The sequence below is a fragment of the Lagopus leucura genome, unplaced genomic scaffold (assembly GCF_019238085.1).
Source record: "Lagopus leucura isolate 7727_CA_CO unplaced genomic scaffold, USGS_WTPT01 Super-Scaffold_100001, whole genome shotgun sequence".
NCBI lineage: Eukaryota > Metazoa > Chordata > Aves > Galliformes > Phasianidae > Lagopus > Lagopus leucura.
Window position 1 is genome coordinate 60,975,617 of NW_024962262.1, and position 25,978 is coordinate 61,001,594.

The 25,978-nt window shown below is 36.7% G+C and overlaps 1 protein-coding gene across 5 annotated transcripts in view; it reads left to right on the plus strand.

Annotated features, from left to right (window-relative positions):
- The first annotated feature begins 124 nt into the window (after nucleotides 1-124).
- The window catches only part of MBTPS2 (membrane bound transcription factor peptidase, site 2), a 32,487-nt gene continuing 6,633 nt past the window's right edge, over nucleotides 125-25,978 (plus strand). The window contains exons 1-10 of one of the 5 annotated variants that reach the window (XM_042867906.1): nucleotides 125-238; nucleotides 4,884-5,032; nucleotides 6,672-6,810; nucleotides 10,685-10,788; nucleotides 13,090-13,217; nucleotides 16,406-16,524; nucleotides 17,469-17,649; nucleotides 20,090-20,184; nucleotides 22,078-22,273; nucleotides 22,406-22,470. In XM_042867906.1, the coding sequence (XP_042723840.1) occupies nucleotides 164-238; nucleotides 4,884-5,032; nucleotides 6,672-6,810; nucleotides 10,685-10,788; nucleotides 13,090-13,217; nucleotides 16,406-16,524; nucleotides 17,469-17,649; nucleotides 20,090-20,184; nucleotides 22,078-22,273; nucleotides 22,406-22,437 (1,218 nt within the window). In that variant the 5' untranslated portion in view covers nucleotides 125-163 and the 3' untranslated portion in view covers nucleotides 22,438-22,470. Of the gene's footprint in view, nucleotides 239-2,461; nucleotides 2,545-4,883; nucleotides 5,033-6,671; nucleotides 6,811-10,684; nucleotides 10,789-13,089; nucleotides 13,218-16,405; nucleotides 16,525-17,468; nucleotides 17,650-20,089; nucleotides 20,185-22,077; nucleotides 22,274-22,405; nucleotides 22,471-25,978 lie in introns of those variants that run through there. The other 4 variants (XM_042867901.1, XM_042867904.1, XM_042867903.1 and 1 more) reach the window with 4 other exon arrangements.

A 25,978-nucleotide genomic window follows, 5' to 3' on the forward strand; every position in this document is an offset into this window, starting at 1 on the left:
TCCCCCAGTGCCGTGACGTCACGGCGTCGCCTGCCCAATCTCGATACGGATCCCGGAAGTGTCCGTGCGGACAATGCAACCGATGGAGAAAGGTTCCGGGGCAGGTTTAGTTCCGAGAGGTTCCTCCTCGTGAGCCGCCGCGACCGCCGGCTGGACTGCCACAATGATCCCGATCCCGGTGGTGGTGTGCGTGTTGGGGGGCTGGTGCGCCATCTACCTGGCGGATACTCTGCTCAAGGTGAGGGCTGTGGGCGCAAAGCCCACAGGGAGCCCTTAGGCGGGTCAACAGCGCCGCTCCTCTCCTCTCCCCTCCCCCCGCCACCCCTTCTGGGCCGGTGAAATCCGGCACCGCCGCCAGCCAGCGGCCTCCCCGCCTCCCCTCCCTCCTCGGGGGCCGGCCACGGTCCGCGCCTCGCCCGCGAGGGGCCGCCGCTCCCCTGCGCGGGCCCTGCAGACCTGAAGCTACCCGCGCTGTCCCGCCAATCAAAGTTAAGGGCTGCCTCAGGCCGCCGGGCCCACAGCGCTGCCCCGCTGTTCCTACTATGAGGTGCGGTGGCACAAGAAATACGAGGAAAATATAAAACGAAAGGTTCCACCTAGAATTCTCATGCTTTTTGAAATTGATGCTACAGTCCAGGAACTGCTCTGTTTCTACCAAGTACGGATAGGGCCTAGCAGTATCAAAGTATCAAAAGTTCGTTTTGTCACTGGTGTGAAACACGGGGAAAAATGTTTTAAGGAAAGCTATTTTAGCTGATGAGGACCCTTGGAAAATTAAGTAGCTCCCCCTGCTGCTAATTGTCGTAAAGCAAACGCAGCAAAGGCTGGATCTTACAAACGCAGTCGACGGTGAGAGCCATTAGTTTTCAAATATTAATCTATACGTTTTAATCTTCAGATGGTAATGCATCGAGGCTATATTATGTCTATGTTAAATACATCAAGGCTATATTTGGTAACAAGCACAACATTGCTTGGAAACACATTAGAGAATTGGCTGAACACAAGAAGAACGTGCTCCTGAGTGAGTGAGACACTTCAAAAACCATCAGGAAGATCAGTCAGCAAGCTGATGTTCTTCTGGTGGCAGCTTTGTGTTTGATGAAAAATCTCGGGCTGTAAAGCAATCACTGAATTCACATAGCAGACTCTTACAGCATGGTGCTGAGACCCATTTGTATATCTGAGATTTGGAAGATTTTCTTTCAGAATTAGAGCTTAAAATAATCCCTTTTTGTAAGTAAAAAGGGCCAGTTCTTCTCTGAGAACTAGACGCAGCAAAGGAGAAAAAAAAAATCTTCATTGTTTGGGGGCAACTTAGTATCTACTTCATATTGAGAAAGAAAGGGGAATGCCAGGAATGCTCTTGCTAGCAGGAATGTCCAGAAGTTAAATTGTAACTTTGATGCTTTAGCTACAAGTTATCAACGGTTATTAATCGTCTGGAAGTATGTGGGAGCTGCTGGGTTTCAGTAGATCTTGCTGGTAGATCTGTTAAGTTTCAAGTACCACAGCCAAAATAAATTAGGGATTAAATAACCAGATTTATGTAATCAGGAAACTCATGTTTGTTTTATTGCTAGTAGTCTAAATCTCCCAACACACTCTTAACTCTGAACTGCTGGCAACTGTAGCAAACTGCCTAGATCTCCAGTCTCTTTCAGTGTAAGTGCATGAAAAGGACATACAGAACATGAGTGAAAAGTACTTCTGGAGTACTTTTCTGTTCATTATGCTGATAGTGTTTTGGGCAAGAGGATATGTGCTGTAACTTGATGTTTATTCTGTAAACATTTTAGACGTGCAATGTCTCTTGCTTAATTTGATCTCTTATTATTTTTGTTCAGATTTCAAGTGTTTCTGTTAGACAGTCTCACTCTTTGGGATTCTGTAATATGAAAGGCAGAGCTATGTGTATGAATGACATTTTGCACAAATAAACTCACCTAATATTGCTTGAACTACAAGGTACATTTGTGTTAGCAAATCAACAATGACTTAAGCTGGGTTCTGGAAAATTCCTCTTGCTGCTCTTCATTTGAACCACTGATAAATAAGAAAGCTTCCTGGTGAAGGCTGGATCTTACAAAAAGGTGTCACTTAGGCAGGCCCCTGAATTGCTGCTCCCCAGCATGCTAAGTCATCCCATTTGCCTGAAGGACCAGTGATGTGAAAAGGGTAGAAGGTTGTCCCTCCTTCTGATATCAGAAATAAAAGATGCTTTAGGCCCATTCAGTCGAGGTGAGCCTTCAGCTTTTAAGGTCAGGAAGCTGAAATGGTCTAGGGCTCTTGAACAGCCTTTGTCAGCACAAAAGAATGTTAAGGGCTCCTGCTTGCTGGCAGATATTTATGGAGCTCCTGGAGTATTTAGTAGGCGGTCATTAATTTGAAAGGTTGCATAAATAAAAAGGGTATCGCTTTTATAGTAAAATTAACGTAGCAGAGATCACTTAGAGTTCAAGTTAGAGAAGCTGAACCCAGGTCTGTGGAGTAGGATTGAGATGAAACAAAGGGTAATAACATACCTCATACCAGGGCAAGATGGTGCGTGTCGTAATGTTGTGATCATTGGACTCAGAACAGAAGGAGCAAAAGTTTACATAGAGATTTTTAATACGCTTTGAAAAGAATGTAGTAACTTGTTTCAAGGGATGCTGTCATTTAGTGATTATGAATACCATTTACAAACCAAAGTTGTTTTTTGTGTCTCTTTGCAAATGTATTATTCAAGAATCCTGCATTTCTCATTAAGAGCTGCTAATTCGTTTATGCCTTGCTAGTAGAGAAGGGCTGTGGTTTGGTTAGAATGAATTTGAAGGGATGCATTAGTGGAAATTCTAGGGGAAATGTGGTTGATGTTTTTGTATGTGGTTAAGAGAACAGATATTTTTGAAGTGCCAGATCTCTATTTTTGATTATAATGCTTGTTTATTTGTTTCTTTTTTGGTTGGGTGGTTTTTGTTTGCTTAGGTTTCAGAGTGTTTGGGATTGTTGTGGGTTTTTTTTTTGTTTTTGTTTTGTTGTTGTTTTGTTTTGTTTTTTATCCTATGTGAACTGAATGGGTTACATATGTTTACTGAATTTGCAAAAGATGATTTCTCATGTCAGATGTATTTAATGGCATGCAGATTTTTGTTCTTAATTGCCAGATACATTATGTGAGAAGGCATTTTTCTTTATTTCTCTGGCCTAAGTGTTATTTGTAAAAGTGTGATATTCTTTGTCATCTCTTCTATTAAAAGTAGGCTAGCAAATGCTGATGTGGTTGTGGATAGTAAACTTAGCAGTGTTGTAGGGAATGACTGACCAGTATTGACTAGGGGATACATTACAACAAAAATTTCTGTGGTTGTCCTCAGCTGACTGAACAAAAATATGACTAAAATCAATCAAGTTGTAGATGGAAATTACACAGAAACATACGAGTAGAAAGAATAACATGGAGGGCTGCTACTTGAACTATTTTTTTAGTTTAGTAAATTTTAGTTTACGTTGTTATTAATTCAACAAAATGAGAAAAGCTATGAGTATGGTTGTAGAAGATACGACACCCTGCTTGTTTCCTGCCACCACCACAGAAGGCCAGAAGTAGTGCAAGGAACTTGGCAAGTTCTAAATTTGTTTCAAGAACCATGGAAGGCAGCCAGGAACCTGTGAAGATCCATCTGGGGGCGCAGGGGAGTCTCTTGTGAACTGCACATTCCTGACATCTTCAGTAGGTTCTGCTTCTCATAGGGAAACTCAGGAGCAATGCTATCGTTCAGACAGCTCTCAAGACTTGTCTGGGTTATGTCAGACACACTTCTGCTCTGATACACTTTTCCTCAGCTACAAATTTCTCTTTTAATCTCTAGGGAAAGCTGTCCTTCGTTGGCTTTCTGATACTATCTTCCAGAAAGCAGGCTGAGGAAGGACTACTGAGAAAACCAGCACCGTATATTATAAAATAGCAGTTGCAAAACTGCTACTGTTCATTCATAATACTGGGTACTAATGCAATAAAGTATTAATTATACAGTCCATAGGTTGCATTCATTACAAAGACAAATATAAGGAGAAGTCTTTGGAACTATTAGGAAGGTGTACCAACAGTATCCTGAAAAGCTATCAGTAAAATTGCAATTGCAGAACAGGTTGGTAATTTTAAAGTCCTTCTGCCTTTTTGGTAGTATGCCCATGAATTTCAAGTCTCTTCAGTAGTAGTCTGTGATTGAAAAGTAGACCTCATTTTTGTCTTTGCTAAAGGATACTCCCACTACTGATCCGCATCTTACCAATATTAGAAACAATTTGATGCCAACAGAATATGTTTTTCTTTACTACAATTTTAAAAGCATTTACTAAAATATACAGAAAAGAAATACCATAAAAGTTCATTTTTGTAGCCTTCTGTCCAGACAGTTAAAAAATCACTCAAAGTGATGTAACAGTAATAAAGATAATAAGGATCTTATTTGATAAATACTACTGAATACCCAATCTCTCTCATAATCCTAGAACTGCAGTGATTTACTCAAAGCAGTAGCATACCTTTTTGTACTATATGTCACACCTATGAGTCAAAGAGGATTTTGACACACTGGAACAGGTTGCCCAAGGAGGTTGTGGATGCCCCATCCCTGGAGGCATTCAAGGCCAGGCTGGATGTGGCTCTGGGCAGCCTGGGCTGCTGGTTGGCAACCCTGCACATAGCAGGGGGTTGAAACTGGATGATCATTGTGGTCCTTTTCAACCCAGGCCATTCTGTGATTCTATGATTCGATTACATGTACCTGAAGTTATATGTTTGTCTTTACATATGAATGGATCTGTTTTACTGCTTCGTCACGTAGCACAAATCTTCCTTACATTTTTGAGTTAACCTAACTTTCCATTTTTTGCAGTCATCCAGCTCTTTGAAGGCATCTTATGAAGACTGGTTGGTGAATTATGGCTTGAGTGTCTCTCCTTTTCACATGCGATGGCAAACAACGCTCTTCAACCGGCAGTTCTACAACTGGGGGAGGTGGAAACCCAGATTTCTGTATTTATGGTATACATTCAGGATATTTTTTTTCTGTCAAATGAGTACAGAGGCAGCAACTATCACCATATGTATACCTTTTATCCATAGCAGTGGAATGGGTAGATCTGGTTATTACTGTAGACTAACAGTAAAATTGAACAAACATGGTAGCCATAAATGTACTGTGTCAGCATAAGTCTATCTCCTCTGCTAAAAATAACATAGCTAAGTTACACATTGATATACTATAAAACTAGAAATCCGTAAACTGTATTTCTACCTGCGGTTTGAGCCATTCATAGTTCTTAAATACAGAGCTGTTACATATGTTACTGTGTGAAGACGCAGATGTGAAAGCAGCTTCTCATATCCCAGATCTGTCCATTACTGTACATTGAATTTTCCTCTGATCATGCCCCTGTTGCCAATCATTTCCCAGGCATTCAGCAACTATACCTAATCAGAAGCACATTGCTCTCATTCTCTCTTTTACTTACCTACTATTTTCCCTGCTAAGATTGCACAGATTGCTAGTAATGGGTAAATTAGCAGAGTGGTTAGTATGGATGCTTCTGGACTGGTTTAGGAAATTATTGCTGAACTGCTTTCCTACTGTAAGTCTTTATCCTATCTGAAAAAAAAGGAGTAGGGCTTGAATTTATTTTCATTTCCTGTATTTCTATCTCCAAAGAGATAGTTGTGAAAGAGAATTCTGCTTCCTGTTGGTTTCTCTAGCATGGAGTGATTTTACTTTGATTTTAAATAGTTCAATGTCAACCACAATTTTTACTGTGTATAATTTATTACAGCATAATGTTTATACCACTCTATTTAATTAACGTTATAGGTACATATTGATTAAAATAAATTTGTTAATTTCCAGTGAGCCTTTTTAAGGATGGTAAAAGAACAATTATGCTGTTGTGAAAAGAACAGCTAATGAATTGAAATGCTTTAGCTAGAAAATAAATTTTATCACATCCTTCAAGTATATGATAGAGTAAAAGAATAATAATGATGAATAAAAATCAGCCATTAGATGGGCTGATCTAAATTGAAATGTTTTTCAACATAATGGTTTTAATAAATTAAATGGATGAGAGGAAAAATGTCTTTAAAGTAATTGATTTTAACCTAGTGTTGCATTTGTATCTCCTAATTTTTCTTCTTTAACGAAGTTTGATTCTCAAGTAAATGTTGTTTATTTTTTTATTACTGGTGAAGAAGATGCAAGTATGTATGTGTACTACCTCATCACTTGATCCACAGCACTAAATATGTGGTGATGTGGTACAGCATGTTAAATTATACATTGTAAAGTTATGTTTTTGTTCATGGTTAATGACAAGTTACTCATATTGGGTAACTGAATAAAGATTAGAATATATAAGAACAGCATAAAAATATTTGAAAATGAATTGAGATCTGATTTGGATGTCAAACACTTATTAAACAAGGACAGTGTTATACAAGTTTATGTTACTGATATATGCTATTAGCACTGTTAGTTTCCTTTATCTAATGTTTTTGTACTGTATTGTTGATGTGTGAAAAGTAGTAGCACTTGGTAAGTTTTGCCTTACTTGTTTTGTCTGCTAAGTTGTACTAATGTGGTTAAGTGTATTCTAGCACCTATGCATTTCTTAACCATTTGTCTGTTTTGTAGGTTCAGCATGGGGATGGTGTTTGGTATAGCTGCTATGTTTGGCTCTGTGATTCTTCTTGGAAAGACACTGATGCAAACACTGACACAGATGCTGACTGAGGCACCAACAGCCCAGAATGATCGCATGCTGCAAGTTGTGGTAAGTGTTTTCTCCTCAGGTCTTCATTTGAGGGTTGTGAGCTGATACTAACCATCTTCTTAATGAGATATGCAATACTCAAATTCTCCCATGTAAGAATAACCCAGCTGCTGATACTCATTTAAATAAAAAATTTGCTGGTTTATTATCAACCTTAAAAGTGAGATGGAGGTGGTAAAAAATGAGAAGACAAATAAAGGCAAATATGTGGAAGATCTCATATTAAATACTCTCAGAAGTGAGAAATGGCTACTGATTTTGAAAAGCTTTAAGTTATTATACTAGAATAGAAAACAGCAATCACAGTACTAAGAATACAAAACAGCAGTAAGAGTTTACCTTCTCTGAGCAGTAGAGGCAATGGTGGCCTTGAAGTTTGCAAAACTAATCCATAATTGACAAGAAGAGAGGTATTTTCTTTCATTTGTTATTATACAAAGTATTAGTGGGGAGGGAAAGAGTTTTAAAGAGCTTTGTGTTATTGTAGAAGCAAAGATTCATTAGTGAGGAGATGGCGTATTTTTTGATTGTTCAAGGACCTCTGCCTAATTTACAGGGTCCTGTTTCTGGCAATATCTAGCCAAAGGCTTGGTAACAATTTATTTTATTGTTTCATGGATTTCTGATGATGGACAATATAGAATGTTATTTTAGAAAGGAATGTATTTTATAGAATGGGAGAGATTGCAAATATTGTCTTTTTTTATGTCTTGCATCAAAATATGTAAGGTGGTAATGGAAGAAATGACATTGAACTCAGAACAGTTTTAACCTTAGTTTAAACCTTATTTCTCCAAGAATTCTCTCTGACTACAATGTGTAGGCAGAGGTTGCTCTGCCTTCTATTATATGGCAGTGATACCCAACCATTTTGCTCTATTTTAATATTCGGTCAAGTGAGCAGAAGTTGGGGATTCTGTGCTCGCAGGATAGACCTTCACATTAGCATGTGCTACAAATTCAGTGCATTTGGTATGGTTTGGATTTGTTTCACACATACAGGGTGAATATAGCAAATGCAGTATGTGCTGGAAAAGGAGACAACCTGGGAAAGAAGTACTGGTATGGCCAATGTGGTCATATGGTCCACAACCTGCACCTGAATTATCTCTAGAGGCAGGCAGGAGCAAGTGGGATGTCTTGGTGGTTTGCTGTGTGTCCAAGAGAGCACAGATTGAACACGAGACTGAAGATTTCTCATTTACTTGCAAATAGGGTCAATCCTAACAATGTATATTTATTACATTCCAGAATAAGAAAAACATCCTTTACATTTTCTTTTCCCTTCCCTCCCCTCCCCTCCAAGATCATTTCCTGATCTAGTGGGTGGCTACTGAGCCCGTGGTAGGGTGGTTGGAACTAGATGATCTTTAAGGTCCCTTCCAACCCAAGCCATTCTGTGATTCAGTGGATCTATCCACTTTTTTGATACCAGAGTAAACTGATCATTTGCAATACTCAGCTTTTCTATGTAAGTGACATAAATAAATAAAAGGAAAGCAAAGTAAAGATGAGCCCTTGGAAGCAATCTGGCGTGAACTGTAGCTATGGAAGCTGAAGTATAGCATAATATTAACAATTTCAGCGTGGAATGGATTCCTCAGTAACTGCATATTGGCAGTATCACTGCGCTCAAACCAAGGACAGATCAGTACTGAAAAAGATGGATATTATAGGGATAGTGTTATGCCATATGTATGGGGATGAGATTACTTCTCCTAAGCTGACTTGTGATTGACTTTCTTTCCTACCTTATTCTTTCATTTCTGAAATGAATTATACTCAGTTGTATAATTCTGCTTTTAAAGAATTCCAGTATTATGTTTGAGGGGAATGTGGTAGCATAAGTTGATTCTAAAAAGTGACCCAAATGAGGTTGCAAATAATGAAGAAAAAGTGAGGAAAGTCTTCTCCTCATTTAAATTAGTTATCTGTATGTTTCATAATTAATTAATTGCCTTGGAAGAGACAAAGTTAGGTGCTTTCTTTAAAAAATAAATAAATTTGTTAACTATGTTTCAGCGTTTGGCATGGATCTGCTTAGCCTTTAGCCTTCAGTTTTGGGGGAGGGGAAATACAGTTCTGCTTGCATTCCATTGATTAAGTTTTTTTTTTTGCACCTTTTCTCTTATTTTTTTTTTCAGTCCTGTACTTTATTCAAACTATCCACCAGTAGGTAACTCAGTAGCTGCCCCTTCTTGCGTTGGCTGCCTGTTAACAAAAGCAGCTAAGAAGATCAGCTATTAGGAAAGGATCTTTCAATAAAGGCATTACTGGAAGACCATGAAATATAAGATGGCAATGCCTATTCACAAACTACTGCATGAATCCTTCATGATATTTAGCTTCCCTTTTAGGTGTATCTTAAACTTGCTTTGACATGTGCACTGAAAAGCATTTCTCATATGCTACACTCAGGGTGGCGCTAAGATGGTGGCTTTTGCTGTTGCTGTCTGTCCTTCTATGTATATAGAGCAGACAGCCACTGAGAATACCACTTTAGTGATCCATTAGTGCCACCAGCTGATGCTTCAATAGCTGCAATGGATGCTTAACAAGTGAATAGTAGCTATTTTCATACAGTGAAGTAGGATTGTTGTGCCAGTATTCCTTGGTCATGATCACAGTCTGACCAGAATTTGTGAAATGGTCCAGTATAATACTAGTGAATATGGTCCTCTGAAGGATTTTTTTTTTTAGAGCAAGTTAGTCTCATCAAGCTGTTGCAGAGTTTTGCATGGGTAGTAAAATGCATATAGTTGAGAAATGAGCTGGACTGAACGGTAGAGTTAACTGGGGTCTGTTCAGTTGAATCTGCTGCTGGAACAGCAGCCAGGAGCTGCAGCTTTTTGTGTAAAACAAGGTCATTTGAAGAGTCTTAGAGGCAGGTGAGGAATTTTTGCCTATAGCATCTCTTTTCTCCCACTGAACCACAATTAATGCCAAGTATACTGCAGCTGATAGTACCCCAGTATTTCTTACTTGGAAATGGGAGAGCAGCAGGGTAGGCAGGATGACTGAACTGCCCCCCATGTCAGCAGCTCAAGTGGTGTGGCCTTGCTACTTCAGCCACAGCAGCTGAGAAGATCTGAGAACTGAGCATCTATCTGTCCCATGGAGAGAGAAGATGGTTCCTCCTTCTGATGGTTCCTCAGAAGAGCTGAGGTGTGGTGGGAATCCACAGCAATATGGCATGCATGTTATACCTTTATCAAAATAATATATATATTGCAAGCGCTGTTTTAAATGTTAATTTGCCATATGTAGACTGCCAAAACTTGAACAATAGAGAGAACTTACCCTTTTGTGATCTTTTAAATTTGGAGTTATCTCATACTTTATATACAGAGAGAGGGGAGACTGACAATTCCAGTTGAAGGCTGTTAATTTTTTTTTTTTTTTTTTTATAACTTTTACACCTTTCCTTTCCTTTCCCTTCCTTTCCTTTCCTATTTGGAGAGTGGATCTCAATAGCTGACTGTCTGCAGCACAATTTAAACCACTTCTCATAGTGCCAAGCCTCTCTCATTATAGCTGAAGGCTGCATATGTGTTTATAAAATTTTGGAGCTTAATATAAAGTAGGACACACTCTGTCTTGGTTGTGGGGACTGAATAGGAAGAGTGAAGGCTTTTTCTCCTAGAGAGCTTTTCAATCTTTAACATACGAATATATATTCCATGTATTTTAAAATATATTGAGTAAACTGAGAGGAGTTGCAAACCAGCAGTGCTGTGTGAGTGGCTCTTACTGTGTTGGTGGGCTGAGAAAGCTGAGTGAGAACAGCAAGGCTAGAGACAGAATAATTTGTCTTTGTACCTCTTGGTTTCCTAGTGTGTTTTGTTTTGTTTTGTTGTCATGCCCACATGAACAGGTGCCTGGTGTAAATTTGCCTGTCAGCCAGCTGACCTATTTCTTCTCTGCAATCCTCATCAGTGGTGTGATACATGAAGTCGGCCATGGGGTGGCAGCTATTCGGTAATACAAACTACTTTTCTCTTACTACGTGCCAACAAAGCCTAATATTCCAGAGTATTTAATTACAAGGGAAATGTTGTCGTCATTTTTTCAGCTTTTCTTGACAATCTGTTTATTCTTTATTTCATAGCTTTCTTAGATTTTAAGTTTCTAAAGTACAATAAAGAACAAAGTTTTCATAAAAAGTGTATTCTACTGATTGTGAGAAAGGAATTCTGCTTTGTAAATATACCACACCACATCAGGTTTAAAATAATTCTGCTTTTGAGTGATCCTGTTTTTCACACAGCAGTTGTATTTCTGGAGCTGTGGCATTTGAAGAGGACTTGCATGTTTTTGCATGATGGTACTTTAAAATACTTTTTTTTTTTGGTTGTTAAACACAGCTTGTGAAGTAGCATCTAAAAGGGCTAAAGCAGCAATTCAGTCAAATGTGATTTGTCCCTGTTAATCTCAATGATGGGTGAAGTTTTGATCACAGATGAGATTTTTATTATTACTTAACTGTGACGATTACTTCACAAAAAAAGTTATTTGACCTGGTTAATCATTCCACTTAAATGGCACTTCAGCATAAGATGGTTAAGTGGTGCTTCCTGGAACTGATTTTCCAGTGTCCTCCATGTTTCTCCTAATTGTCAGAGGCATTAGCTGTCCCATGGGCATGAAATCCTAAATTGTTTCACTGATTTTCTTGAGCGTAGGAAGCTGTGACGCATCTAAACCCGTTACTACCTGTTTTATGGTCCTGAATGTTCTCAGTCAAAGGAATGATGTGGGTCCCCATGTATCATATAATCCATTTGTCTGCAAGCTTGGTTTCTCTTATGTTCAATACTTTTATTGGTGAAAGAAGAAGCTCTTACACTTGTGCATCCCACAACAGGAAGAGATAAGAAAATTTCCTTCAGGTGCTGTTGGTTAACTGCAGAGAATTCAGGAGTAACTGTAGAGCTGTTTCTGACGTTTGTAACCTGGTTTGGTATAAGAGTAGTATGATACTTTCACTCAAGATCTGGGGTGATGGCTTTGAATATTCAGCTTCAGTTTATCTTTTTGTTAAAATTTGATTCTCATCTATTTTTAGGAGAAAAAAAATGGTATTGTCCAATGTAAAGTTGCTGTTGGTTAAAATCTGGAAGGCTTAAGTTGTTTTTTACTTCTGCTGCTGCTGTTTTTTCCGTTTTCGTTTTGTTTGATTTGTTATTTTTCCTCTAGTACAGGTTGGGTGTGTAGTGCTGTTGCAGTCAATCCTCAGGTTTTACTAAATAGTTGTATGTGGAAAAATCCTGTTTATTATTATCATCATCTATGATAATAATGTTTTCAGGCAAATCACTTTGACTCTCTGAAATCTATTACACACTTTTGCCAACTTCAGTTCAAGATAGTATTGGCTGTGAACTACAAAAGCTTAAAGTATTTGAGTCTTAGCTTAGTCAAAGCTTATGCCAAAGAAGTCTTTTCTCTGTCCATCTTCTATCTAAGTGATGAAGTATGGAATGCCTATGAGAGTGCAGATTTCTTATTTGTAGTAAGGGTAGGTCTTAAGAGCTGAATGCAGGGAATTCATGTGTTCACTCTGGGTCATTTTGCATAAATTCTATTCATAATTTTCTGTCTTCTTTTATTTTATATGCACCTCATTCTTGGAGCTGGTGTTGTTTAAAAAGGATTTAAATATAATGCTACATCCACAAAAATAAACAAACAAAAAGAATTAGCTGATTTGTGCCTGGTTTGCAACAACTGTCTTTGAATGTGATTGCCACACCTCTACAAGTCCCTAATAAAATATGTAACTTCAAAGAGCACCAAAAAAGTGCCTTTAAGGGTGTACCTGGTAAAGGGAAGACATAGCTTTTTCCAAGTAATTTTTCATAGATTACTTTGAAATTGAGTCATAAACGTTATCACTTTTTACTTAAAAGACAACCCTAATATGAACTTATATGTTAAAGTATCTATTACTTCAAAAAAAAAAAAAAAAAAAAAAAAAAAAAGTATTTAATGCATTACTGTTGTGTAGGAGGCAGAAAAGAAATTGAATTTGGTGTTTATTTTTTACCAGGCTCATAACTGCTTGTTGCATAAAAGTGGCAGATAGTGCAGAAGGTATCCTCTAGTTTGATTATCTTTCTGTCCTTCATGTTATGAAAAATAAGTTAGCTTTATAATTATAATTTTTGTTCTTCTCATAGGCAAAAATACATATGCCATGAAGAATCTCACAGGTCTTTGTTTCCTAGTGTACAATAACTCTTCATTTTTCTTTCTTTTTTTTTTTTTTTTCTTTTTAAGAGAACAAGTACGATTTAATGGATTTGGGATTTTTATCTTCATTGTCTATCCTGGCGCGTTTGTTGATCTCTTCACAACCCACTTGCAACTAATATCACCAGTCCAGCAGCTAAGAATATTTTGTGCAGGTAATATTTTCTGCTCTTTTAGTAAGTCTTTGCTTAGCACAGTTACTTTACAGGCATCATATGTAAATCTTTGGTAGAAAACCAAACATTTAAAATGGAGAAGCATAAAAACTTCTCTTTACCTAAAGATGGTCATTCTGTTCTGAACCTAAACTGTGATGTCATTATTTTGTTTTTAATTGCTACTCTCCTTATTATGTTTATTTTCTGAGGCAGAATAGTTCTGTTTCTAGGAGTTTAATGAGTACAGTTTTCCTGCCTTGAAAAATATTAAGTCTTATATCTGATTCAGAATGCTCATAGATGTGGCTGGGAATGTAGTTTCTGATCATCCTCTCCCAATAGCATAAGCTCTTAGACCAGCTCAGGTACAGAAGCTCCTTTTTAACTCTTTTTGCATATTGAATGACCTAAATAGTGAAATGGTGGGGCATGCAAGCTGGAAAATGCTCAAACTAAAGATTGGTGGTATGAAATGTCATTTGCTGTCACAAGTGAACATTCTTGTGTGACCACAATTGCAATAGGAGCAATGTGATTTTCAACAGTATCTTGAGTGATTTTCAATAAAGTGTGAGTTACATTATTAAATAGTTGACTGGGTTTTGATGTTGCTATCAGAAGGAAATAAAGGCTAAACCACAAACATCTCCAAAGAGAATAGCAGCTAATGGCTCCAAATAAGCTTCCAAATGGTTTTCATTTGATGTCTTTTGTTCTAAAGGGAAATCCCTGGATACTGGGAATTAGAGCACCATTGTTGTGGGAAGTTATACTGAGATGGTGTTATGCTTCAATTGCTTGTATTACTGACTTCTAGAGACAAAGAATGTTCCCAACATACTGAAGGAAAGGTAGAGAAATTAATGTTATGCTTCAGTTCATCATAAATATAATTTTCTGTTGCAGGGAGCAATAGAAAACAGCCAGCCTGTTGTACTATGAATATACTAACACTGTTTTTTGAATATTGTAACTGTAAAGCTTTATAAAGAGGATTTTAGACTAGCACAGGAACACTTAGCAAAGCATACTTGCAAGTTTTTCTGAAATTAATCAATTTCCATTTTCAGCTGGTGTGAACAGAACCAAAAGAGAAGAAATAATTCTTAAAATGAGTTGTTTGCATTTATTTCTGGAAAACCATCTAAAAAAATTAGTTTATAAGCTGCAGTAGAAAAGAATTGCTTGCATAGCTTGAAGAGTGAACACTTGTAATCATTTTGAGAAAACCTGAAATAGGGTTACACAAGGTAGGAACAAACACCTTGCAAGTCTGCTTAGCATCAGTGGCTTGTTCTCACTTTGTTATAACAAATATATGCAGGTTTTTTTTACAATTAGTCATATGTATATTTCAGCACTAGGATGTTTTATGATGCTAAAATATGATATTCAGTAAATTTGACTCTGTTTTTCTTAATTTTAAGAGCAGTTGAATGAATCTAATATCAAATCTTCAGTATACTGAAGATCTGCACTTACAGATACAATATTTTGGATTTTGTATGGCTACTAAATGTAAGAACTAGTAGAGAATATACTGAATATTCCTTTAGTAGTTCACTTCTACACTGAGTTCAAAGAATATATTTTTGTACAGCAGATGGCATCATGAGTTCAACAATAACGAACAGGCATTTTTGTGAGACATATTTTTAGCTTTCATTCCCTGCTTAGTAATTAAAAAGTACTGCTGTACATCACTTGCTTGTAGTTAGTACAAATCAATGCTTTTGGTTTTGTTGGTGGTTTTTTTTTTTTTTTTAATTTTGTCTTGTCTTTAACAGAAAAAGAGAGTTAAAATTTTTTTGAAGTATTATTTAAGGTATGTTGAAGGTTGTGTGAAGTGTGCCTCTACAGCTATTCTCATTTTTAGGCTGTTTGTTTTTTCTAAGGATCACTTGGGATGAACTTGAAGCCTTCCTATTTTAGGCTTTTCTGCTGTATTCCACACAGCAAACTGTGTAGATTATTCTATTAAGGACTATGTTTTGTTGGCTGTTGGAAAGTATTTCTTGTCACCCTCCGACACGTCCATCAACTCTTTTTTTCCCTCCAATTTATGCTCCAATGACCACACTGTTACAAAACAATTTTGTGCCTGTCTTAGATGTTTAGAGGTCAGTAAGCTGGAAAAAAATAAAGGTTTTGTTTTGTTTAAAGATAAAAGATCAATTAAAATATTTTCTTAGTAGTTCTTTCATTGCATTTGTTTGTGCATATAAGCCTATGTGTGTTTGATAAAAATAACTGAATGCTGAAACACTTTATCTGATTATCCATCAGTGAGATATGATCAAAAACTCTCAGAAGTAGAAATTACTTTAGGAAATAACTACTCCTGAAAATGGGAACAAACTCAGCTGAAGTACTCAAGTACTTTCAATGTTTCCCATTTGTGTAGCATCAGAAACACTGTACTGTAAATATAGAATTTTATCAAACCCTCTTACCAAGTTGAAGAAGAAAGATATACAGAGTCTTCAGCACTGAAAAGTTTTCCTGCATTGGTCTGCAAAATGTTTTCCAACAGCGTAAATGAAATGAACAAATTTTCGTAGTGCTTAATGCTGAAGGAAGGCAAATGTGACTTACAGAGGTTTGTTTCATCCTATGGAGCACAGCATTCTGTCAAGAGTGCTGTTACAAATACGTTGCTAAAATAATGTTTGGAAATGCTGGTTAGAATACTTAATTTCATGGAGTGGTTTTAGGCCTAGATTGTCTTGTAAAAGAAGCCTTTTTTCAAATAAATTTCTAACCTTGTTTGGCACACACAGATGTCATTATTTTTCTTCTTACAGTGGAAATAACCATGAAAAATACTGAACTGCAACTAAATGTTGTACTTTTTGCTGACTAGGACAATGAGTATTTATTCATGTATAAACCTATTTATTAAGAATCTTCATGGGTTTATTCCAGAAAAAGGTGACAAGTAATAGATTTCTTTCCACTATTTTTTTAAATATTTATGATATATGGATATCTCTATAGATAGAAACTGTAGTTTAAAAATTGATTCAGAAGCCAGTATTTTTCTTCTGAATGTTCTGCCATGAATTAATTTTTCATCCATTCTTACATTAATAATTTCAGGAAAGCTAATTAAAAGTTAACATTAAAATCTTGCACCTTTTTGTTGTCAGTGTTTACTTAGAAACAATTTTTTCCTTTCTTTTCAGGAGTGTGGCATAATTTTGTTCTTGGTGTTGTGAGTTTCGTGGTTTTATTTCTGCTGCCAGCCTTTCTTTTCCCTTTCTATTACACGGGTGTTGGGGCACTTGTCACTGAAGTAACAGAGGTAAGAAAAGTTCTTTACTGGTTTCATATTATATGTTTTGTGATCTGAGGTGTACCTGTGTCCCTTATTATTACAATTAAATATGACCAATGCAATGCTCTTCAGAATCCAATATGTTGTCCTTCTTGTCTGTTTGAAGTTTATTTCTCCATCTCATTTTTTATGTATTAGTAAGTGAACAAAGATGACATGAATAAAGACTACTAAGCATACTCTAAGACTGTTTAGATGAGTTTGCAGCTTATTTCTGTATGTTTTTTGTTTGTTTGTTTGTTTGTTTTTTTATATTGTTATCAGGTTAATCTACTCAGATATCTATTATTACTCTCCTTATTGCTATCTGGTTTTAATGTTGGACATTAGTTTGATTTTCATGCTTGCATGGTCAGCTGGAAGCAAAGTGGAGTTTCTGCTGATTTTCTGGAAACAAATTATTTTTTTCTGACTTAATCAAATACAGCACGGTTGAAGAAAAGCAGAACTGAAAGAATTCAGTCCTTTTTAGATCTAAAAATGAGCAGATATAACTCATGGAGAATGATGTTTATTGTGCTTTATACTTTTAACAGTATAAGAATAACTTGCATTGCTGGAATATTTAGGGTATTAACTGAAGCTTCTTCAACTTAAAATGACAGGAAAAACACAGCATATTAAGTTGGATGAAAATAATTGCTCCGATTTTAAGGAATCCCTTGAAACACTTGGAGACCTGCCTGTTTTCTTTATGCACTAAATATTTTTTTCTTTGTGGAATATATTACTTTTGTATTGCTCTATTACCAGTGAAAATGATGAGTTCCAGTGATACCTTAGATTTTCTTTTAGTCTGAAAGTGACACCCTTCCTCACTGTTCAATGGATATTCAGCATCCATTCAACTGTAAATGGATCCTAGTTGTTTTAACTATAATAACAAGACTGACTTCAGTGTTTCTTCTCAGGATTCTCCTGCCAATGGACCAAGAGGTCTTTTTGTGGGAGATATCGTCACTAGTCTACAAGACTGCCCAATTTATGGTGTAGAAGACTGGAATTCCTGTCTGGGAGACTTTTCGCAGAGATCACAGATTGGCTACTGTATAAATGCAGCCACTCTACAACAACTAAGCTTTCCAGCTAGAGGTATGGTTTTAGATACTCTCTTCAATATTTTATATTGTAATTTTATCATGTCTTAAAAACTACTTTGTATTTAGGGTTTCTTAGTGGAGACAGGTGTCTCATAAATTGAGCCTGATAAAAATATGTCTTAAGCAGTGACCAATATGACTTTTCTTTTTGTGAAATACAAAAGCAGGGAGGGGATAGATAAAATAATTTCTGTTGTCTTTCAGTCACCCTGTACAAATGTCCTGTATGATCTGAATAATGAGAGTTGCCTTTTCAGGATATTGTATGACTTGGTTATTAGCAATTTACAGTTATCTCCTCCATTTTTGGTTCAGTTATATGGATAAACTCAGTGATCTTTTGCATCTGTAAATTCTATACATCATCTTATTGCTTTGATCAGCATGACATTACAAATTGTGTGGCTTAACCCAATGATGTGCTTTATTATGGCCATTTCGTCTGATGTTTCTCACTAAAGAGGTTTTATATTTCATTTGCTTCTTCAGCCTCACAGCATCTTTTCCCATGAACTCATATTTGTCTGGACTGCATATATTGCTTTTAGAAGTCAGTCTCTTTTCTTCTGTTTTCATTTATACATTAAAGTTCTTGTTACTACAACTTACCCCAACAAAGAAGAAAAATGTGAACTAAACTAAGTTAGAACAATTAACAAAAATTAAGTAGAACAAAAATGAGCAGTCGAGCTAAATTGGCTGAGTGTCTCAAGACATGCCCTACAGCTCTCCAGTGTTTGATTTATGGATGCATCCATGGAGACTGAATTCTGGAGGTAAGGGGATGCAGCTGGGCAAAACCTGTATGATGATACTCACAGCTAGAAAATCGTCGCTGCCTTTTTTTCATCATAATGGGAGTAAACAGGAGGTTGGACAAGCCAAGTACACATGCTTTTTGATGCAGTATAATTCTGACGTGAGATTGAAAAAGTAGGATTTTGAATTTTTTAACACGTAAGGAAAGTAATCTTACAGATGAAACTAAGATAAATATTTAATATGGAAACTAGTGGAGTACAGGTAAGATCATGCTTTTTGATATGTAACAGTTTGGATCATCCCTCTGAAAGTGAGGGTATTTCTGGCAAATGTTTTCAGCTGGGCTGGGATGGCAAGTAAGAACCTATCCTCAGATGCCATAGCTATATATTCTGAGATTCTACTGTTCTCTGAAATGTAATTGCAGAGTCATGGATAATAAAACTGACTATTTTGCACCAGAATCGGTGCTATTTAGATTAAAATAGTAAGGACTTAATACTAGAGACTTAACATTGCATCCAGCTCGGTTGCTGAATTGTGTTAGCAGTTCGTCCCATTGCTGCATTCTAATCAGACCAGTCTGTCTGCATTTTCAGAGCCATAAGCCTCCAGCAGTAAGAAATATTCCTCTGAAATTAAATGAACTCCTTTCATTCTGTAGTAGCTGTCATTTGTCAAAACCTTGACAGTTCACAACTAACATAAATACAGAGTATCAATAAAAATGTATATAGCAAATGGACCCTATCTATTTGACAATAAAACAAATGAAGGATAAACTATTTGAGTATGAAGCTACACAAAAAAACAGTACCTGAGGGACATTCTTGAAATTAAAAAAAAAGAGCAGTGTTTTCAATTTAGTTTATATGGGAACTAATTTCATGGTCATTCACTATTCAAAAATGTCTCTGATTGCTTTAGGGTACTTGAAGAAATAATTGTATGGTACTGTGCTCACACCTGTAAGCCCCAGGCATTATGGTCCATGTTAATGGGCTGCTGTTTATGCAGCATTAAATCAGCAACCAACATCTCAGGCGTGATCTACCTAAGGAAAGATCTGCAGTGTTGCTGTGACACAGGTTCTTACAGTGACTATTCAATTTCTTTCTTTTTTTTAACTGTTAGATTGAATTACAATTTAAATGGCATAGAATGGAATAGAAAGATCCTGTACCAGGTTTTAAAGCATCATTTTTTCACTGCTGCAGTTTTCAGGGCTCAGAATGCTTTCAGAACCTGAATCTTGTAAAGGGCTTTTACATTTAAAATAAGACACTTTGAGCTTTGGTTATTTCGGTAGTCTGCCAGTGAAATTGTTACTATAGCTGACATAAATTTCTATGCCAGCCCTTAATACAAGTTGGAGGCAATAGCTAAAATATTTTTTTTTTCATAGAGCTCAGAAGTAATAGATCCCCTAGATCTACGACTAGATCTCAAGAAGATTATTAAGATGAAAAATTCAGCACGTGGGATGATTGAAATCAGACGATATTCTTAAGGTGGTATTTTTAGTTGCAATGAACCGTGGCTAGGCTCTGTGGTTTCCTTTAGTTCTTGAGGGCTACAAAATGGTTATTTTATTTAGAAACTTTGATTTCTTTTTCGGAATTTTCTATACTGTAATACTGATCTTTTTCTCTTATGCTTCTGTTCTTTAGTTTATAGAAGGCTTGATGGCACAGTTGAATGTTGTAGTAACAGTAGCCTCACAGACATTTGCTTTTCATACAACAATAACTTGGACAGCCATCGGGTAAGTTATTTAAAGTGCTTATTCTGCTAGGTAAATTTGAAATTTAAATGAAGTTAGAAATATTCACTAACTTGTATGTAGCATGCTCAAGTGCTTAAGAAGACTTCTAGTTTGCATTACAGGTATATGTGTACATTACTTTCCCCCTGTATGTCTTACGAGTCAAAATATTGTAATTTTTCCCATGATCAGTCAAGCAGCGTCTGGAAGAAGCAAAAAAGATCTTTTACCCCTCATTCATTTAGGCAGAAAGACACTTCCCCTATCTTCACCATTTGATGCAGAATATTGGTGAGAAAAACAACTTCTGAGAAGAGGGCTACATTTTGTATTTTGGAGCTTCAGTCTTTAAAGGTAGTGAACACTACAGGCAAACCAAAACACCAGACTATCTGTTCTGTTATTTTCTATGAAGTTGGCAGTGCTGTTCACCATTTAAAATTAAAACCATGTAAGTCAAGATTGTGGAGATTAATTTTTTCAACATTGAGGCCTTCATTTGATTCCTTTTTTATCACACTGATTTTCTTTAGCTTATGGAAGCATCATAAGTTTCCCAGTAGGATTTTGCCTTAGCGTCTTCAAAGTATGGAAATGTTTCTTAAAATGCATGATCCATGTTGACAGTGACGGAATATTTTTAACAGTTCTGTTTACTATAAGGAAAAGCATGAGTTGCAACTGTGTAAACTTTTCTACAGGTGCAAATTTGTTATTGTTGCAACCTGTAGGGATAAATATATCTGCTATATTTTCAGATTCTCTGATTGTAAACTTCCCACTCCAGTGTCCTCTTGTTGTATTTAGGCTCCAAGAGTTGAGCATGGACCAGCAGTTTGCTTGAAATGTGGTAGTGGCTGGGAACATCCTGGAGTTCAACAGTGTTTGATAAATCATTGTTCTACTGAGCTTTGATGCTCTTATCTGGTACTTAGGAACAGTGACGAAATAAAAGCATCCAAAATCCTGTGACTTATGTATGTCCTTAGAATGGCTGTGAGTTTTTTTACAAAATAAATAGTATTTTCAGTGCTACAGAGCAGTGTTTGAAAATGTGCTCCTTCCTCCTAAACAGAAAAGAAAGAGCTTGTATTGAGGTTAATGCAGAGTGTCTGTCTGACATACATGTATCTACAAAGCGATGTAATTGTCAGGCTAAGAAGCAAGAAAATCCTCTTTTTTCTTTCCTAAGGCAAACAATAGATGAAGAACTTTCCTTGCTTGTGTTTAAGAACAAAAGGAAAATTACCACGGAGCTTTTAGGAGAGACATGTGGGGAAAAACAATTTCCTGTTCCTTTCTACTGTTCTCTGTTTGGCCAGTGGCATGCAAGAAAGATCTGGTCTTTCAGCCTGTGGATGAATGAGTATTACATAGGTAGGACCAGAAACATAGCACTGCATCAGGTGCTGTGTTCATCCAGTAAAAAAGGCCACTTAGCAACGACATGGCTTGGGCGAGGTGGTTTGCTGCTTTCCTGAACATAAGATTTTGTTCAGCCAAATAAGCTTTTAGATCAATGAAGGCTGAAACCTCTTAACTAGGTAAGTCAGTAGTTCATTGATGCAGGCTTTGTTTATTAGGAATCCCTGACTTATGTTCAGGTGCCTTGATTTTTGTTGTGCATGTCAGCTTTTATTTGGATGCATGCAGATCCTCTCCACCAGAAGCGGAATGAGAGGTTGAATATGTAACAGGTAAATGTTCTGCGGGATCTGGAAAAAAAAAGCCTAAACAATAATCCCTCAGATTCTAGCTCTTTGTGAGCTGGTAACATATCAATGAGACCTTCGCGTTGATTGAAGAAGGAATATATGTACATATATTACCTTTTTTTTTTCTTTTTCTGTTGTGTTGGAAAATACCTTAAGTTGTTATATCTGCCCTTTGCAGTATGCCTGTCTGCCAGCACGAAAAGTTATCGAGGCCAGCAAAGTTTGTCGAACCAATGCAGACTGTCAGAAGGACTTTGTTTCAAGCTTTTGTGTGACTCCTTCTTTAGAGAATCAAACAAGACTAATCAGGGTAAAACATCCACCCCATATGGACATGCTGTTTGTAGGACACCCCATGCACCTTCAGTACACAGGTTTGTATAACTTACTAAAGCAATCTAACAAGAAAGAGTTCTTGTATGGTTTACTTTTCCTGGCTGCTTGAACAAGGTCTTAGAGCACTTGTCAGTCAACGTGTTTAATGCAGAATCCATTTCTTGTTACAGCCAGTGGAGAGACATGGACTTCTCAGGCCTAAAATGAAATGTGCACAGTGCAATGAGTTACGAAGGTAATAGAAAACATATGTGATATGAGATAGCTGTTTATTCAGAAAAGTATGCAAGAGCTATTACTGTCGAAGATCTCATTGAGTTTAGTCATGGGAACTAGGCACCTGCATTTTGCTAACACATACAATTCTCAAGATGAAGTATTGTGAAATCTCCAGGGCATCTTGCTCCAACACCTTGCTTGGAACGTTAGCATGATTGCCTAAATCACACCCAGTATCCAAGTATCTGTGTCAGATTCCCATGACTACTAAGCCACAAGTGCAATCAAAACATGGCTTTTCCCTTTGTTTTTTTTTCTTTTCTTTTCTTTTTTTTTTTTTTAAGTGCCCTAAATTAAGTAGCTATAGCAGTTCTCTATTTTGAAATGGACTGTGGCTCTCCCTTGGACAAGCTTGTATCCTTCTGCCAGGTATACAAAGAAAAGGGAGTTCTGCCACTGGAACAGGAATGGGAGGAATAAACAGACTGGTATACATGCTCACTTAGTAGCTTGAGTGGCAGTTTGAATATAAGCTTCGTATACTTAAATACTTTAAAAAGTATTAAGTATTTAAAGTAGTGTTCTTTCCTTTAAAGAACTTGTCTGTTCCTCACAAACAGGCTCACAGGGAGAGGTTTTGCTTCAGGCATCTTGAAGTACCTCCTTAGAGAGGCATTATGCTTTTCTGAATAAGCATTAGAATGTGATACAAAAGAGCTTTAGAAACAGTGATGAAATCTGGTTGTGTAAACATATTAGTGTTCTTGCATAAACATATCTTTAGTTAATCTGCTAGTTTTTATCTTTCTGTGCTGTTATTATTTTGATACTCGGTGAAAAATTAATTGACTTCTATTTGTATGCACTATACCCTCATGTAAGCACAAAATGCGATCTCTCAATTTGTTATTTCTGCCCTCTTGTCATTTAGGAAGAAAAGCATTCAGCTGTGTGACATCAACACACAGTTCTGTATTTGACATCTATTCCACATGCAATCATAATTTGTAAGAATAGTGTTTGATAATTAAGTTCCCTTTCTCAACTCTGGCTTAACAATACATACTCTAACAATTGATATTGTTCTCTTCCAAGATGTTGGAGCAATGGAATTTTAGTCAGTGTTTCCTATTAAGTGATAGTTCTGCTAAACAGTCAAATCTGTTCGTTTTTCAGAAAGGAGAACAGTGTCATTGAATTCAGAGAGGCAGTTCTACTTTAAGAAGTTACAGTATATTTACAGAAATAGAACGTTAAAATATTTTCTATATCTTGGAATTGCATATCAAATGTGTTAATTTGAAAGCTAAACAGTGACTTTAATACAAACTTTTAAAAACACCAGAGCTAAAGGATCCTGGGCTGGGCTGGGCATTAGGTTGACTAGTGTACCATCACAGGTTTACATGCATTCCAGTGAAACAACATCTAAATATTTCAGGCTTACTTTGCACAGTATTGGATTAGGGCCTGCAATTTTTTGTTTTCTTTTTCTTTGATTTTCTAGAGTTGATGATTGCAATATGGTATGTTCGTTTGATTTTGGGTTTTGTTTTTGTTTTATGGTTACGGAGGACAAATAATTTCTTTCTTTACTGTGCCAACTTTGAAATAGAAAGAAATTTTAATCATATTCCTCATTTTTTAGTATAATCTTTTTGCTTGCCAGAAATGTTACATTTTAGAATAATGCTACATTTAACATACAACCAAATATCAAAGTAGCAGAAATGTGTACTTCACTTTTACTTTTTCTAGTAATGCCACTAGAGTTATGTTTCAAAAATATTAAGATAGTGTGTGTATTGTTTTTTGTTTAGGCTTGCATTGCTGTCATGATAGTCCTGATTTGTTGAGGAGCTGTAATTATCTCATACTTTCATTCGAAACCAGCTTCAGGATCCAATATTTATAAAAATTTATATCCTTATTAGCTACTTACAAGAAATAAGCTATCCAGTTAAACCTTCCACTTTCTGCAAAGTAAAATATTATTTAAAAAATATTTTTTGTTAATGTGGATTAACATCTTTATTTAGCTCTTGTTTCTAATATAAAATAACTGTTAACAATCACTCCTAAATTAACTTGTAGCGCAGGAAGTCTGGCTGAAACTGGGGGAAAAAAAAGGAATTATTAGTGTGGACATATGGATTAGTCTTTTGAATTGGCATTCTCTCTGTAAAGAGCATCTAATGTTATCTAATTTAAATTTATGTGTAGGTTTAATTTGTGTGGTATAACTCAAGACTTTCAGTCTTTGCTTACTGCAGGCGTATTATACTCTAGAGGTTCTCCTTCTGTTGGACAGATGATGATATGCAAGGTTGAAATGGAGATCCCCTGTCATTACTGCCATTCAGCTTTGCAATATTTCTTCTTTATTTTGAATGTGTGGGGTTCTTTTATTCCTTCATGTCATTTCTAGTGTTGCAAAATCTTGGCTTCTTTCTCTGGTTCTTGTTGTTTGGGCAAAATCTGAAGGCTAACATTCCTGTTTCGAATTCACACTGCTTGAGGGAATGTTACTGTATCTGCATCGCTCATCAGAAGAGGGATCAACAAACTGCAAGGTTTCCTTCATGAAAAGAATGTGGAACTAACCTTCAAGATAGCTTCTCCAAAATGGGACCACTCACCTACTTCTGCTTCATCCAAGCCTTCCCACAAAAGCCACTTTCTAGCTTTTGGAGGCAACAACTGCCATAATCTCTGTCTGGAAGAGTTTGATTTCGCTTGTTTTAACTTTTAACATTTGTATCCTTATCATTAAGGATGATTATTCTTTGCTTTCTACCCTAATGTGAAGGGCTGCATGCATTGTTTTTGTGGACACCATACAGAAATGCCTTATGCTGTAGCATGTGTTTTTTTTCTCCACAAAGAGATTTTTAAAAAATCTTTGATCCACCATTGTTAATACCTTCAATCAGTTTCCCAACCCTTCTAATTAAAAGTATGTCCTCTGTACAGTCTTCTCAGTACTTGCAACACCATCCAGCATTAGCCAACAAAAGGCATTTTAATTCCAGGTCAAAGAGTCGTTCAAACCAAGTGGGGAAAGCAATGACTGTTCTTGCTCACCCAGCTTTGCTACTGTTTTCTTCTTTCCAGCAGTGCCTTTTGAAGACAAGCCTAGGAAATTTCCATAATTTCTATAACTTTTCTTGTCTCCCTTAAAGGAAAGACTTGTCTCCTGCTGTTAGATTTGGTCTACTGCATCCCTTACTTCATCTTATAGTGTCTAGACCTCACTCCAGCATCTTACTGAAGAGTTTCTTACTGTTTTGGAGAGCGAGCTTCAGTAGCAAATTTTGGAGGTTTGATCCATGTTGTCTTAGAGACAACAGGCAGTTGTATCAGTTTGTTGGATCAGTGAACCGTTCTGATGATGATACCATTAGGTGTTTGTCAAGAGGCAGTCAGGTTTTGCAAATACGGTATATTGCAGTGTGTCTCTTTTGAAACCTTTGAATGTACTGTATTTTGGCTCATGAACAAGAAATCTGATCAGATGTTCTGAT